The sequence below is a fragment of the Chlorocebus sabaeus genome, chromosome X (assembly GCF_047675955.1).
Source record: "Chlorocebus sabaeus isolate Y175 chromosome X, mChlSab1.0.hap1, whole genome shotgun sequence".
In the NCBI taxonomy this organism is placed as follows: Eukaryota; Metazoa; Chordata; class Mammalia; order Primates; family Cercopithecidae; genus Chlorocebus; species Chlorocebus sabaeus.
Window position 1 is genome coordinate 21,759,598 of NC_132933.1, and position 15,282 is coordinate 21,774,879.

Consider the following 15,282-nt stretch of genomic DNA (forward strand, 5'->3'; position numbering starts at 1 on the left):
TTTATTTGTTTCCCATTGGTCCATTTAAATAATACTTAACTGTAGTTGAGTTTACAAGGATGCCTTGTCTAGGCTAATACGTGGGTTTCTGAGAGTAGTGTGCAAATGTAATTTTTCTAATTGAATGGTTTCTAATGTATAAGGGGAGCTCATAATTTGAAGGAGTATAATGATGAACACTTTTGTAAACTGAATAATCACCTACTAATTTATCTGCTTTTTCAATCTAGATTTTCATGTATCACTTGTGATTAATTTTGATTCACTACATTGCCTTCAAGGCTTAATTGGTTAAAAAGGAGGTCCACATAGACCTTTATTTAGAAAATCACATTTTTATAGGGAAATACCCACAGTACTCAGTGTTTTAATTTATAAAACAAAATACTGGGGCCAGACATAGTAGCTCACGCCTGTAATCCTAGCACTTTGAGAGGCCAAAGTTGGGGGAACACCTGAGGTCAGGAGTTCAAGACCAGCCTGGCCAACGTGGTGAAACCCCGTATCTACTAAAAATACAAAAATTAACTGGGCATGGTGGTGCATGCCTGTACTCCCAGCTACTAGGGAGGCTGAGGCAGGAGGATCGCTTAAACCCCAGAGGCAGAGGTTGCAGTGAGCTGAGATCGTACCACTGCACTCTAGCCTGGGTAACAGAGCAAGACTCTGTCTCAATAAATAAATAAATAAATAAATAAATACATACATACATACATACATAAAATATTGGAACCAATCTTGGACCATGTAAGAAGGTAATTAGTGGTAGGTAGCCTTTATTATACACATTTCTTTCCAAAATTTGATTCTCCTTTGAGAATGACTTTTTTGTAAGTGTGCAATAAATGTTATCTGTTTAGCAGAGCCCTAGATACCAAGCTGCATTTCACAGGTCCCTGATGAGCTTTTGGTGGGAAAAAGGGCAGTTTGGTTTAGTTCTTTTCAGCAAACATTAATTATACTGACTCTGTAAAATTATGTGTTGGGCACTGGTGATACAGAGAAGGTGGTCCAGGCAAAAGGAATAACAGGCAGAAGCATAGCCCCAAGTTCTTCATTTCTGAAACACAGTCTTTTGGATAGGAGGCAGCCCGAATTCAGGGGCAGACCTAAGTTCTAGCCACAGATTCACTATCCTTGGATGATATGACCTTGTCAACATCACCTAGCCCCTCTCTTTCTATAATTGTAAACTGGGGTGATCATTTCTTGCTCCACCAACCTAAGTTGTTATGGTAGTGCGTACTTGATAGCGTTTTGTAAACTGTACACTACTGGCCTCCTGAGTGCATTTGTTCTTGCTGGATCTCCTATTCTCTCTAGCTGGGAATGTGGCTTTGCTACGTGGCAGAAACCACCAGAGGATGATTGGCCAACTTCCTCAAGTTGGCGGGAGGATTTGGCCAGGGTGATTCCTAATGGCTGTGAGGCCTGCCAAAGTGTTCGATCAGCCAAGTTGTGGTCCAGGTCTGGTCTGGGGCTGAAGCAAAGCCTATGCATTACTCACCACCCCAAAAAAGGCATCTGACTGACTGGGGGCACCATTCCTTTCTTGAATCATCTTGGATCTGGGAGAAAGAAAATGCTTCTTTCTTATTCCTGTTTCTTTCTCAAGAGATTCTTCCCAATTTCTTTGCAGGTATCTTTTTACTCTTCAAATAAAGAAGGATTTGGCTCTAGGAAGGCTTCCATGCAGTGACAACTGTACAGCATTGATGGTATCTCACATCTTACAATGTAAGTAGCAAATGTCTGTCTGCTTTGGGACCTATCAGCCAGGTAGAGAACCAAGCACAGGAGCTGAGCTCCCCACACATGCCCATCACTGTGTTAGGGTTTACAGAGGAGAGAAAGCCTGGATAAGATACAGAGAAACAGCATAGCCTGAGCCTGAGTTTCCTTGTCTTTAAAATAGTGACAAGAATACCTTTGGTTCTGTGGATTAAATGTAAATGCTGATTTTCTTCTACCCCAGTCCAACCTTACCCTCCTACCGTCTCTGGGATTGCTGTCCAGGAGCTGGTTTGGGCTAATCTGGGCATGGGCTTTGCCAGACAGGTCCCCACTCCCTCTGCTTGCCCCAGGATACTTCTCTGATACATGCTCTCTGTGGCACATTGTCACGTTTGTTGTGATTTCCCTGTTGCTCTTTATCATGATTTCAGAGAACAAAGCACAGAGTACAGCAGGCAGGGAGAGGCTAAAAGGGAAAAAAGCCCCAGGCATTTATTAGCATTCCCCATATCCTAACAACCAACAAGTAGCTGGACTAGGCTGAATAACGAAGGTAGGTAGAAGGTGGTCTGGAGAATAGCAGGGGCCTTCCAGGGAGGGGGGTGATGCCTGGCAGGCCAGGCTGCTCCTACAGCCCCAAGGGCAGGGTGTAGGCAGCTGGAGATAGTATCTTTTCTAAAGCCAGCTGGATGTTTTCTCCCTTCTAGAGAGGCCTCCAAAGAATAGGCTGTTTCTTACTAGTCCTGCAGGATCAAAATTTCATTTTTTGTATCTTAAGTTCATTTTTGACCTCTGTACCTTACCTTTCTGATAGTCCAGAAATGGCAGATTTCTAATTTCACCCCAGAGCCCCAGAATGCAGTGCTTAGATAGGGACAGTGTCTGAATAAGTGTTTACCAAGTGACTCCTGACAGGGACAAGCAATGAGAGCTCTAAGATCTCAGAAAGGCAGGGGGCAGTAAGAGAAATGGTAATCATGGAAGGCTGTTGGAGAAGGTAGCTTTTGTGCTGGGCCTTAAAGGGATACATAGGAATTGGATACGTACTGGTCAGTAAAGGAAACAGCATGAAAACAAAAATGGTGGTTGGACAAGAAGTGGCATATATAGAGGATGAAAAATGACCCAGTATAGCCCAAACACAGGGTCTGTTTAGAAGAGGTGATGGAAAATGCACCATTTTGAAGGGTCTTGAATGCCGAGGACACTAACCGTCATGTCCAGTATTGTACTTTGGCACTGGGGTGGGAGTACAGGGTAGAGCAGGTAGAGGAAACAGTGCTAGAAGACATCCTTCTCCACTAGCTGCCTGTTGAGGCAGCAGTCAGAGGATTGGGGCTCCCAAGCAGTCTCTAACGGGGGAGCCCAATTTCATGCTTAACAGTTCTGCCTTAAGGATTTGAGCATTCCCTAGTGGCCATTTCAGGCATAGCACAGAGCACTTGAGCTTTTCTAGAGGATATTGTTTGTCAGTAGAAACTCTTTCCATGGAAAAAAGCTAAAGTTCCAACTAGGTAGTTCTTCGCAATTGATCCCAGTGAAGCTATTTCACCAAACTCTAACGTGGTATGCAGAACACAACTAGATTTGTCTAATTTTCCATTCATCTAATATTTGTTGGATACCCGCTATATTTTAAGCATTCAAGAACCTCCACATTCCAACTTTCTCGTCTCCTTTGGTTTCACTTACACACCTCCTACTCTAGCCAGACACTCCCTCCCAAACACAAGTTGTGCATTTCAAATGAAGCGTCCCTCTTTTATGAACTCCCTCAGTAACTCTTCTTGGTCGTTAATTCAAGAAAATTGTATCATGTACCTACCACATGCCAGATACTATTATAGGCACTGGGAACACGGCAATAAACTAAACAGACAAAAGTCCTTGCCCTTGTGGAGTTCACATTTTGGCAGTGGGGTAGAATCAGACAATGACCAAAATAAGTAAATAAATTATATAATACGTGGCAGCATGTGATAAGAGCAATGGAGAAAAATGAAGCGTAAGAGGGAGATGGAGGAATTCTGCGGGCAGATACTGAATATTTATATTTTTAAATTTTATTCTTCTTTTATGGACAAGAGTTAACATTGGCGTAAATATTTATTTTATGAGATGGGGTCTCACTCTATCGGCCAGGCTGTACTCGGCCCACTGCAACCTCCACCTCCCAGGTTCAAGTGATTCTCCTGCCTCAACCTCCCGAGTAGCTGGGATTACAGGCACATGCCACCACACCCGGCTAATTTTTGTATTTTTAGTAGGGACAGGGTTTCACCATGTTGACCAGGCTGGTCTTGAACTCCTGACCTCAAGTGATCCTCCCGCGTTGGCCTTCCAAAGTGCTGGGATTACAGGCGTAAGTCACAGTGCCCAGCCAGCATAAATATTTAAATAAGGTGGACAGGGTAGGCTTACTGGGAAGATGACAGCTAAACAAAGACTTGAAGAAGGTGGGAGGGTAAGCTATGCAATAAAATCATGTGAAAGAGAATCCTGGCAAAGAGAACATCCAGTGCAAAGGGCCTGAGGTGAGAGCATGACTGGGGTGTTCAAGAAACATCAGAAAGGCTTTTGTGGCTGGCTGGAGCTCAGTAAGAGAGGAAGAGAATAAATATGAGGGCCTTAAAAGCATATTAAAGGGTCAGGTGTGGTGGCTCCTGCCTGTAATCCCAGCACTTTGGGAGACTGAGGTGGGAGGATCGCTTGAGGCCAGGAGTGCACATCCAACTGGCCATCTCTTTTTAAAACAAAAAGTATTAAAGACCTACAGCATAACTCTAAATGAGCAGAAAAGCCATTGAAGCAATTTAAGCAGAGGAGTGAAATAATCTGAATTAGGTTTTGACAGGGTCATGTTGGCTGCTGTGGTGAAAACAGACCTCAAGAGGAAATGGTGGAAGTGGGGAGACTAGATAAAAGGGTATTACGGGAGAGCGAGACCATGGTAGTTTGGACCAGCATGGTAACAGTGAAGGTGCTTATAACATTTGTCACCTTCTGTTACTGGAGATATTTACTCATTCGTATATCATAATTGTGTTCTTAGGTTGCTATAGTCTTGTATGGAGAGAAAAATAAGCACAGTCTTATGTGCTTTTGTTTTTCTTAGGGTCAACATGGGATTTGTGGTTAATAAACTGGAAAATTGGGGTGTGTGTGTATGTTTGTGCATGTGATTTATTTTTTTAAAAAAACAGCTCTATTGAGGTATAATTTACACATCATAAAATTCACCCATTTTAAATGCACAACCCAATGATTTTTAGCAAATTTACAAAGTTGTGCAATCATTACCGCAATCCACTTTTAAAACATTTCCATCACACCAAAAGACATCTCTCATCCATCCCTACTTGCAGTCACGCCCTGTTCCCACGCTCAGCCCCAAGCAAACACTAATTTGCTTTCTGTTTCTATAGATTTGCCTTTCCTGGACATTTCGTGTAAATGAAATGATAAAATATGAGTATTTTGCATTTGACTTTTTTCACTCAAAATAATGATTTTTAAATTAATGCATACTCCAACATGAGTTGCAGCAGTTTGTTCCTTTCTTTTGCTAAGTAGGCTGAGTAGTATTCCATTTATAGATTTACCCCCCGCTTTTTTTTTTTTTTTTTTTTAGACGGAGTCTCACTCTGTCGCCCAGGCTGCAGTGCAGTGGTGCGATCTTGGCTCATGCAACTTCCACCTCCTGGGTTCAAGCAATTCTCCTGCCTCAGCCTCCTGAGTAGCTGGGATTACAGGCAGGCACCACTACGCCTGGCTAATTTTTGTATTTTTAGTGGAGACAGGGTTTCACCATGTTGGTCAGGCTGCTCTCGAACTCCTGACCTCATGATCCACCCACTTCAGCCTCCCAAAGTGCTGGGATTACAGGAGTGAGCCACTGCGCCGAGCCACAGTTTGTTTATCTATTAACCTGGTCGTGGACATTTGGATTCTTTTCCAGTTTAGCTATTATGAATAACGCTATAAGCATTGGCACACAAGTGTTCTTGTGGATACAAGTCTTCATTTCTTTTGGGTACATTCCAAGGAGTGTAATTGCTGGGTCTTATGATATATTTATATTGAACATTTTCAGAAACTGCCAAACTGTTTAGAAACGTACAGGGTTTCTGATTTCCTCACACCTTCACTAACACTTGGTATTGTATATCTTTTTGATTATGACCATTTTAATGGGTATGAAGTATCTCACTGCAATTTTAATTAGCATTTTCCTAATGACTAATGATGTTGAGCACAGTTTCATGTGCTTATTCCAATGTTTTCTTTGGTAAAATGCCTAGTCAAATCTTTTGCCCATTTTTAAATGAGTTTTTATGTTATTATTGAGTTTTAAGAGGGTTTTATAAATTCTGATTAAAAGTCCTTTATAAGATACACAATTTGCAAGTTTCTCTTTTAATATGTGGCTTGGCTTTTCATTTTGTAAGGATATCCTTTGAAGTACAACAGTTTTAAAATTTGATGGAATTTCACTTTCTGTGTATTTTTAGTGGATCATTCTTTTGGTGCTGTATCTAAGAACTCTTTGCCTAACTTAAGGTCAAAAAGATTTTCTCCTAGAACTTTTACAAATTTACCTCTTATAGTTAGATCTATGATCCACTTTGAGTTAATTTTTTGTATAGTGTGAGGTAGGGGTCCAATTTCATATTTTTGTGCGTGGATGTCCATTTGTCCCAGCAACATTTGTTGAAAAGAATATTATTTTTCTTCATTGAATTGTCTTGGCACATTTGTCAAAAACCAATTGACCATAAATGTAAGGAATTACTTCTGTGCTCTCAGTTATGTTTCATTGATCTATATTTCTATTCTTATGCCATTACCACACTGTCTTAATTACTGTAGCTTTGGGGTAAGCTTTGAAATAAGGAGGTGTACACATTGCCCAACTTTGTTCTTCTTTTTCAAAATAGGTTGGTTATTCTGAGATCTGTGCATTTCCATGTAAATTTTAAAGTCATTTGTCAATTTCTATTTTTAAAAGCCTGCTGGGATTTTGATGGGGATTGCATTGAATTTATAGATCATTTTTTGGAAAACTTGCCACCATAACAATATTGAATCTTCTTGTCTGTGACCATGAACTATCTCTTCATTTATATAGATCTTTAAAAAATTTCCCTTGGCAGCATTTTGCAGTTTTCAGTGTGTAAGCCTTACACTTCTTTTATTAAATTCATTCCTCATTATTTTATTCTTTTTTGATGCTATTGTAAATGGAACTTTATAAAAATATCATTTTTAGATTATTCATTGCTAGTATATATAAATACAATTACTTTTTCTATATTGATCTTCTATCTCATGCTACCTTGCTGAACTCATGTATTAGTTCTAGTAGTTTTTCATAGGTTCCTTGGGATTTTTTTCTTTCCTTTTTTTCCTTTTTTCCTTTTTTTTTTTTTCTTTTTTTTTTTTTTTTTGAGACAGAGCCTCACTCATTCACCCAACCTGGAGTGCAGTGGCATGGCCATGGCTCACTGTAGCCTTGAATTCCTGGGCTCAAGCAATGCTCCCACCTCAGCCTCCCAAGTAGCTGGGACCTGGGACCACAGGCACATGCCACCACACCCAGCTAATTTTTACGTGTTTTTGTAGAGATGGGGTCTTGCCATGTTTCCACAGCTGGTCTTGAACTCCTGGGCTCAAGCGATCCTCCTGCCTTGGCCTCCCTAAGTGCTGGGATTACAGGCATGAGCCACCACGCTCAGCCTTGGGATTTTCTACATGCAGGATCATGTTGACTGCAAGTAAAGACAGTTCTACCACCTTCTTTTCAGTGCAAATTCTTTATGTTTCTTCTTCTTGCCTGATTGCACTGACTAGAACTATCGGTACAATGTTGAATAGATGTGGCAGGCACTTGATATCTTTACCTTATTTCTGATCTTAAGTGAAAGCATTTAGCTTCTCACCATTTGGTATATTCCTTGTTTGTCAAGTGTTTTGTTTTGTTTTGTTGATTGTGAGTGGGTATTAGACTTTGTGCAATGCTTTTTCTCCATCTCTTGAGAAGATAATGTGTGGGTTATTTTTGTCCTTTATTCTATTATCATAGTGTATTATAGTCATTGGTTTTCATATGTCAAACTGACCTTGCAGTCCTGAGATAAATTCGACTCATTGTGTGTAATATTTTTCATATGCTGCTGAATTCAGGTTACTAGTATTTTGTTCAGAATTTTTGCCTCTGTATTCATGAGGAATGTTGACCTGTTGTCTTCATTTCTCAAGATGTTTTTGTCCTGTTTTGGTATCAAGGTAATATTGACCTCATAGAATGTGTTGCTAAGTGTCTACTCCTCTATTTTCTGGAAGAGTTTGTGAAGAATTGGTATTTATTTCTTCTTTGAATATTTGATAGAATTAATCAGTGGAACCATCAGAGCCTTATTGGATTTTAATGTGATTTGTACATTTATCAGTATTGGTAAAACTAAATTAATAAATTAATGAGCCATTTCTTTGGTCTTTTTAAAAATGTTTACTATATGGAGATTTTCATTATATTGTGATTTTTGAGATACAGATATACACCCACCTGTCTAAAACACAAATGGAAAACCAAGAAAGAAGAGAAAAAAAAAAAAAACAGCCCTCCAGCACTCAAAATAGGTATACTATTGTCCATGTATCTTATTCAATAGAAGAGCACCATAGGATTCCATGGAACATCTATTTACTCTTACAGTATATAGAATGCTAACAGGTTTGGATATTTGCTTTCCCATTTTATGTTAGATTACATGTCTCACTTGAGAACAAAGTATTCTAAAGTTTGACTTCAGGGGAAGTCAGTGACCAGGAAGTGATTCATATAAATCCGACAGAGAGGAAAAAGGCACACAAATTATAAAGAAGAAAAAAGAATCCAAAAATCAAAACAATCTGAGGCAATTTAGGTTAAGGGCACATAGTCCTAAATGCCTTTGTAAACATAGTGCTATAATAGATGTTTTATAAAAATAAAGTGGAGGCATCTAGAAAAGAGCAAATTATGATCATGGATAAACTGGTAGCTATTTGGAAAAGCCAGAATGATTTTCAGAATGATTCATCTGTTGGGGATTTCAGATAGCTGGGGATTTACTAGACTCCCAATGTACAGAGTGATGAATTGGCTTGCAATGTAGTTGGCATTTATATTCCTCTTTCTTGATAATATATGATCAGGATGGAGTGGGGTTGGATGACTGTATTAGTTTTCTAGGGCTGCCATAACAAAATACCAGAGACTGGATGGCTTAAATGCCAGAAATATATGTTCCACAATTCTGGAGGCTTCACGTCCAAGATAAGCTGTCAGCAGGTTTGTTTTTTTCTGAGGCCTTTCTCCTTGGCTAGCAGATGGCTGCCTTCTTGTTGTGTTATCGCTTGGTCTTTTTTCTGTGTACTCACATCCCTGGTGTCTCTCTGTGTGCCCAAATTTCTTCTTCTTATAAGGATACCAATCAGATTGGTTGAAGGCTTGCCTTAATGGAGTCATTTTACCTCAATCACCTCCTAAAAACTCTATCTCCAAATATAGTCACATTCTCTGCTACTGGAATTAGGACTCCAACGTATGAACTTGGCAGAGGGTAGGGACATAGTTCCACCTATACTAGTGGCTGATTGAAAGTAAGAGAGATCATATATACAATATGGTAGAAGAAAAATCTAACAAAATGTTCAACTGTGATCTTGGAGTCCTTAAGATCTATACTTGGTCTGTGACTTCCTGTACTAAGACTGCAATGCTTCCAAACAGAAAAAGAGTCAGTAGAACCCCCAAACACACACACCCCTATAGAAACATAAATATACATAAAGCATGGGGTTGGAGGCTTTGGACTGCACTGGCTGCAAATAAAGGGCTGTTTGATGGAGGACAAGGGTATACTGGATGCTCCATTGCTAAGTTCCTCAGAGGTAATGTGAAAAATGTATTTTTCCTGTCATGCAGCAGAACTTGGAGACTTTCATGAAGAAACAGATAGGAAGCATCTGGCACAAACTCGGTACTTACCAAACCAAGACTGTTTAGAGAGGAAGATCATGCACTTTCATCAGAAGCACATGTAAGTACTTTCAACTGGCACCTGCTTCCCCCAGTAGAGAACACTAAAGCTGGGGATGGACTCTTAAGAGCAAGCCCTTAAACCTGAGAAGTTTCAGGCTCCGTGAAATGCTGAGCTGCTCACGGAGCTCTCAGAGTGGAAATGTCATTCTTGTGGCATTTATTAGGCTCATAAATTCTTTCCCTTTTCAGTGGCAGGAGCCCAGCGGAATCTGACATTCTGCTACTGGACATAGCAAGAAAGCTGGATATGTATGGCATCAGGCCTCACCCCGCCAGTGATGGTGAAGGGATGCAGATTCACCTGGCTGTTGCTCACATGGGAGTACTGGTGTTACGGGTAAAATCTCTTTCCTTTCAAGCCCTTTGGCTTTAGTGACGGGTGGTTATCTTGGCTCAAATTTGGGTGTCCATTCCCAAGGTGATCTCACCCCTCAGTATTATCACCAGCCAGAAAGGGAAATGGTCAATCATATTTACTTGTAGTTGCATGAAAAGTATACATGACAAACTAATAAACGTAGTTAACTGTAGGGAATGGATAGATGGGGACAGAAATAGGGGTGACAGTGGTGGGAGTGAGACTTCTTTCTGTATATATCTTTTTGTATACCTCTGATTTTCAGACCACGTGAATAGATTACCTGTTTAACAAACAACAGATAAGCAAAAACAAAGCTGGTTGGGCTGACCAGAAAGCCAAGGGAGTTTAGAGGAGTTGGAAATGGGTGTAGGCTGCTGTAATTAAACAGAATAGCCTAGAGAAGGGTCTGTCAGAGCTGGCAAGAAGGCTTGACTATGTGGAAGGCATTGTGGGCAAGGAAAATGAGGAGACTGCAGGAGAGAGGTATAGAGTTGGATGAAAGGGTGTTTTGGAATTAGTGGAAACAAAGGTTATATATTCAATATAGAATGAGGCAGCAAGATATGGCCAAGATGTGATGTGGGCAGTGAGGAGCTATTGAAGGTGTTGGAGCTCCTGTCAGGAGAAAGAAGACATTGTTTTTAGCAGATGAATCGGGAAACATGGGAAAGGGGTGAGATTAGAGAAGCTATTGTAGTAATCCTTTCCTCTTGTGATCTCCCTGTGCTGGCGAGAAACCTTCCCTAGGCATACCCCTTCTTGCTTGCATTCCAGAGCATCCTTGTGTCCCACCTGAAATGCCTTCTTTGACCACAGCTCCTACCCAGTGCAGCAGGATCAGTCTGTTGAAGAGATGGGTCAAGGGTGGTCCCTTTTATGAAGTGCATTTTCTATCAGGTTTGTACTGTCTTACAAACCAACTTGTGTTAATACATTCTGAAATCTGCCACATTTTTTATTGTAGGGAAATACAAAGATCAATACTTTTAACTGGGCTAAAATCCGCAAGTTGAGTTTTAAGAGAAAGCATTTTCTCATCAAACTTCATGCCAATATATTGGTAAGTAGCTTCCTAATAAATTCGTTTACTTTCTGTTCACTGGGAAATTTTTTGGTTGTTTCTGCAAATCGTTTGAATGTAAATGGTGAAAGCTGATTGGCCCTGAGTGATTATATGTCTTTTATTTTGCCTTTAATGAAATCAACCAGAGTTTTAATCATTTTTTAATAAAGGTAAAACACGAAGAAATCTGGTTGGCAGTTTAGAATTAACAAAGTGATAGGAAAATGGGGCAACTGGGCTGAAAGGCAAGTCTCCCTGGAAACTATTTTTTAGGGATTTGAAGAGTCAAATGGGAGTGACCAGATCTAGGACTAAGAACAAATTGATTTGATGTTATCTGTTCCATTTTATAAAGTATCTTTAATTACCTTCCTTAAGCAAAAATTACTGAACACCTAGTATATGCCAAAAACAAGCAGGATGTGGGAGTCAGGTATACACGTAAGCAAAATAAACAATTATTGGGCAAGGTTACATAGTAAAGGGTGAGACAAAGGTGCCAGAAATGATCTTCTTCTTCTTCTTTTATTCTAGAGAGAGGGTCTCACTGTTGCCCAGACTGCAGTGGAGTGGTGACATATAGCTCAGAGCAGCCTCAACCTCCTGGACTTAAGTGATCCTCACGCCTCAGTCTTTTGAGTAGCTAGGACTACAGGCATGCACCACCACACTTTGCTAATTTTTAAAACATTTTTGTAGAAACAAGGTCTCACTATGTTGCCCAGGCTGGCCTCGAACTCCTGGCCTCAAGTGATCCTCTTACCTCCCAAAGTGCTGACGTTACAGGCATGAGCCACTTAGTCTAGAAAGGAATTTTTTTATGACCATAAGGAAAATAAAAAATGTGTATCAACTAATTTTTCACCTACTGAAGATCCAGCAGTTTGGATTTTATTCTCTGCATCTTGACCCTATAGAAAAGTGTTCATTGAGCAGTTCAAGTAACTGGACTCAGTGTGAAGCTCATGGAGAGCCCCAGAGGCTACATGCAGGAACCTAGAAAGGAATGAGAGAAGTGGGGTCAGTGCAGTGGGTTGATGCGGCTGCTGAAAACAGGGCTGCAAACATGCCATGTGATGGGTACATATAGTCAGGAGATGGGGCAAACTTGAACTTTAGGTCTGGAAAGCCAAGATTAGAATATGCTAGATGAGCAATATAGAGCATTGTACAAGATAGCCTATAGAGGAAAAAGTTTTTCTAACTGTTACACTAAAAAGACTCATGGACTGAGTGTGGTGGCTCTCATTCATAATCCCAGTGCTTTAAGAGGCTGAGGTGAAAGGATCACTTGAGTTTAAGAGTTTGAGACCAACCTGGGCAACATAGCAAGACCCCATCTCAACAACAACAATAAAAATACAAAGAAATTAGCCAGGTATGGTGGCACATGCCTGTAGTTCTAGCTATTCAGGAGGCTGAGTCAGGAAGATTGCTTGAGTCCAGGAGTTCAAGGTTATAGTGAGTGATGATCATGCCACTGCACTTCAGCCTGGGCAACAGACACCTTGCCTCAAGGAAACAACAGACTTACGTACATGTAATCATCTTATAAACCCTTCCATCTATAAGGAAATCTTCTCCTCCCTCCTGTTTCCTGTTGGTCATTTATAACTTCTCCTGACCTTGGAAAGATACACCCTTTGACATCATTTTAATCTAATTTACAACTTTATAAAAATGTTTCTGGCAGAGAAGAGTGAGTTAAAAAGGTATTTAAGGTGAGGGGAGTGTGCAAAGCAAGATTTACTTCTTAGAGAAGGCTCTGTTTGTGAGCAGTGGCCCTGTCTGTTCCTCGAAAGGTTGCCAATCATTAGGTTTCAGTAGGTGTGAAACTTACAGGGAGCCAAGTGGAAAATCAGAAGCTGCATGGGCCAATGGAGCAATAGTTTGGAAGGCATTGGGATTTGAAGGTCTTTGATATTCTTGAAGGATGTTTTACTTGATGGAAATTGGGTTATACAGGTGTTGTGCAAGGATACCTTGGAGTTCACCATGGCCAGCCGAGATGCCTGCAAGGCTTTCTGGAAGACTTGTGTGGAGTACCATGCTTTCTTTAGGCTTTTGGAAGAGCCCAAATCAAAGCCCAAAACCCTACTCTGCAGCAAGGGTTCCAGTTTCCGCTATAGGTAATTAAACAATGCACATAGGCAAACTACACTGCTTCTTTTCAATAACACGGGAGGTTTAGGAGGAGTTCACATTCTAGAAGCAACAGAGAATCCATTTCAGTCACATCAAGGATCACACCGTTTCCTACTCATTCTCTGTGTGACACATTAAGTCAATGATTCCTAACTAGGAGGCAGGAAGAGGGGGACACCTTACCTAAGGGGTAGGATCCGAGTCTCAGCAAGGATGGGTGGATGTGTGCAGTTTGAGAATACATGTTCTATAAACCCACTGTTTCTTTTATATTTAACTTATATGCAAACCATGGAAAGAAAAGCTCAACATCCTTTGGGTTGTAAAAGCTAGTGTGAGAAAGCACTGGAGGGGATAAGAGATTTAGAAAATTGAACAATATGCCACTAGAGGCTCCTCACTACAGGTCATACTTTGGAGGAATCAAAGCAAGGTTGGGTTAAGATCTTGTCTTTGCTTGAATACATCAGCCTAGGAATCCACTGGAGGAAGTTTTCAAAACTTTTAGCTAAGGTACTAAATTCTGATTAAAAGCTTCCCCATAAAGGATTTTTTTTTCAAAGAGTGGTATCCTACCCCAGTAAAAATTAAGATCTATGAAACTTACATATTTCTGATTGAATCTTTCCAACCTGTATTCTACAAATCTCTGCCTTCTTAAACAGATGATACTGAGCATATTTTGCCCTTTTCTTAATGACCTGAGTTATTATAAACATCAGGTATTATCTTTTGCAGGCAGCTGTAGTGCAATGATGGCCTCAGGGCAGGAGAGGCATGTCAAGGTCCTGTACTTAGTGATAAATGGTCCAGACTTTTTAGGCTTTATTATTCTTGCGATTTTTTTTTTTTTTTTTTTTTTGAAATGGAGTCTCGCTTTGTTGCCCAGGCTGGAGTGCAATGGCGCGATCTTGGTTCACTGCAACCTCCGCCTCCTGGGTTCAAGCAATTCTCTGCCTCAGCCTTCCAAGTAGCTGGGATTACAGGCGCGGGCCACCACAGCTGGCTAATTTTTGTACTTTTGGTAGAGACAGGGTTTCACCATCTTGGCCAGGCTGGTCTTGAACCCCTGACCTTGTAATCCACCTGCCTCAGCCTCCCAAAGTGCTTGGATTACAGGCGTGAGCCATGGCGCTTGGCCAATTCTTGTGATTTTTTTATTTTTATTTTTATGTTTCTCCCGGCCGTGATCTGACTTTCTTTGCTAGTGTATGCCTGACTAGAACAATCCTCTTCTACTGTTTAGTTAGCTGCTTTTCTTCTGCTGTGGACTGGGAAACCAGATAAGTAACCTCATTCAAAGTAGTATGGAAAATCAGTCAGTTGACTCTGATTTGGTGGTACAGGAAAAGGCTTTAAAGGAAAATATATTGTTGTTATTATTATTATTTGAGACAGGGTCTCACTGTGTTGCTCAGGCTGGAGTGCAGTGGCATGATCTCTGCTCACTGCAGCCTCGACCTCCTGGGCTCAAGCAATCCTCCCACCTCAGCCTCCCAAGTGGTTGGGACTACAGGCATGCACTACCATGCGCAGGTAATTTTTATTATTTTTGTAGAGATGAGGTCTCACTATGTTGCCCAGGCTGGTCTCAAACTCCTGGGCTCAAGTCATCCTCCTGCCTCAGACTCCCAAAGTGCTGGGATTAAGGTGTGAGCCACCGTGCCCAGACCAGGTATATTATTTGTAAAGCCCACAATTTTTAGCTGTTACATAACCCTGTTCAGAGGCCTTTAAAAAATACCTGCGTTCTGAGTAGTTGAGGTTGTTCTCTGCCTGGTCCTTGAATAAGTGGGTATTATCATTGTGATAGTCAAAGATTCATGACATATGTCATTCATCTAGTCTTTTGATTTCAACAATAAATGAGGCTTTCAAGTTTTGGTACCCTAT

At 40.7% G+C, this 15,282-nt stretch overlaps 1 protein-coding gene across 2 annotated transcripts in view; it reads left to right on the plus strand.

Annotated features, from left to right (window-relative positions):
- The window catches only part of FRMD7 (FERM domain containing 7), a 51,759-nt gene that overhangs the window by 32,609 nt on the left and 3,868 nt on the right, over positions 1-15,282 (plus strand). For both annotated transcript variants that reach the window (XM_007992715.3, XM_007992716.3), the window contains exons 5-9: positions 1,640-1,737; positions 9,704-9,818; positions 10,010-10,157; positions 11,146-11,241; positions 13,210-13,373. In XM_007992715.3, the coding sequence (XP_007990906.3) occupies positions 1,640-1,737; positions 9,704-9,818; positions 10,010-10,157; positions 11,146-11,241; positions 13,210-13,373 (621 nt within the window). The remainder of the gene's footprint in view (positions 1-1,639; positions 1,738-9,703; positions 9,819-10,009; positions 10,158-11,145; positions 11,242-13,209; positions 13,374-15,282) is intronic.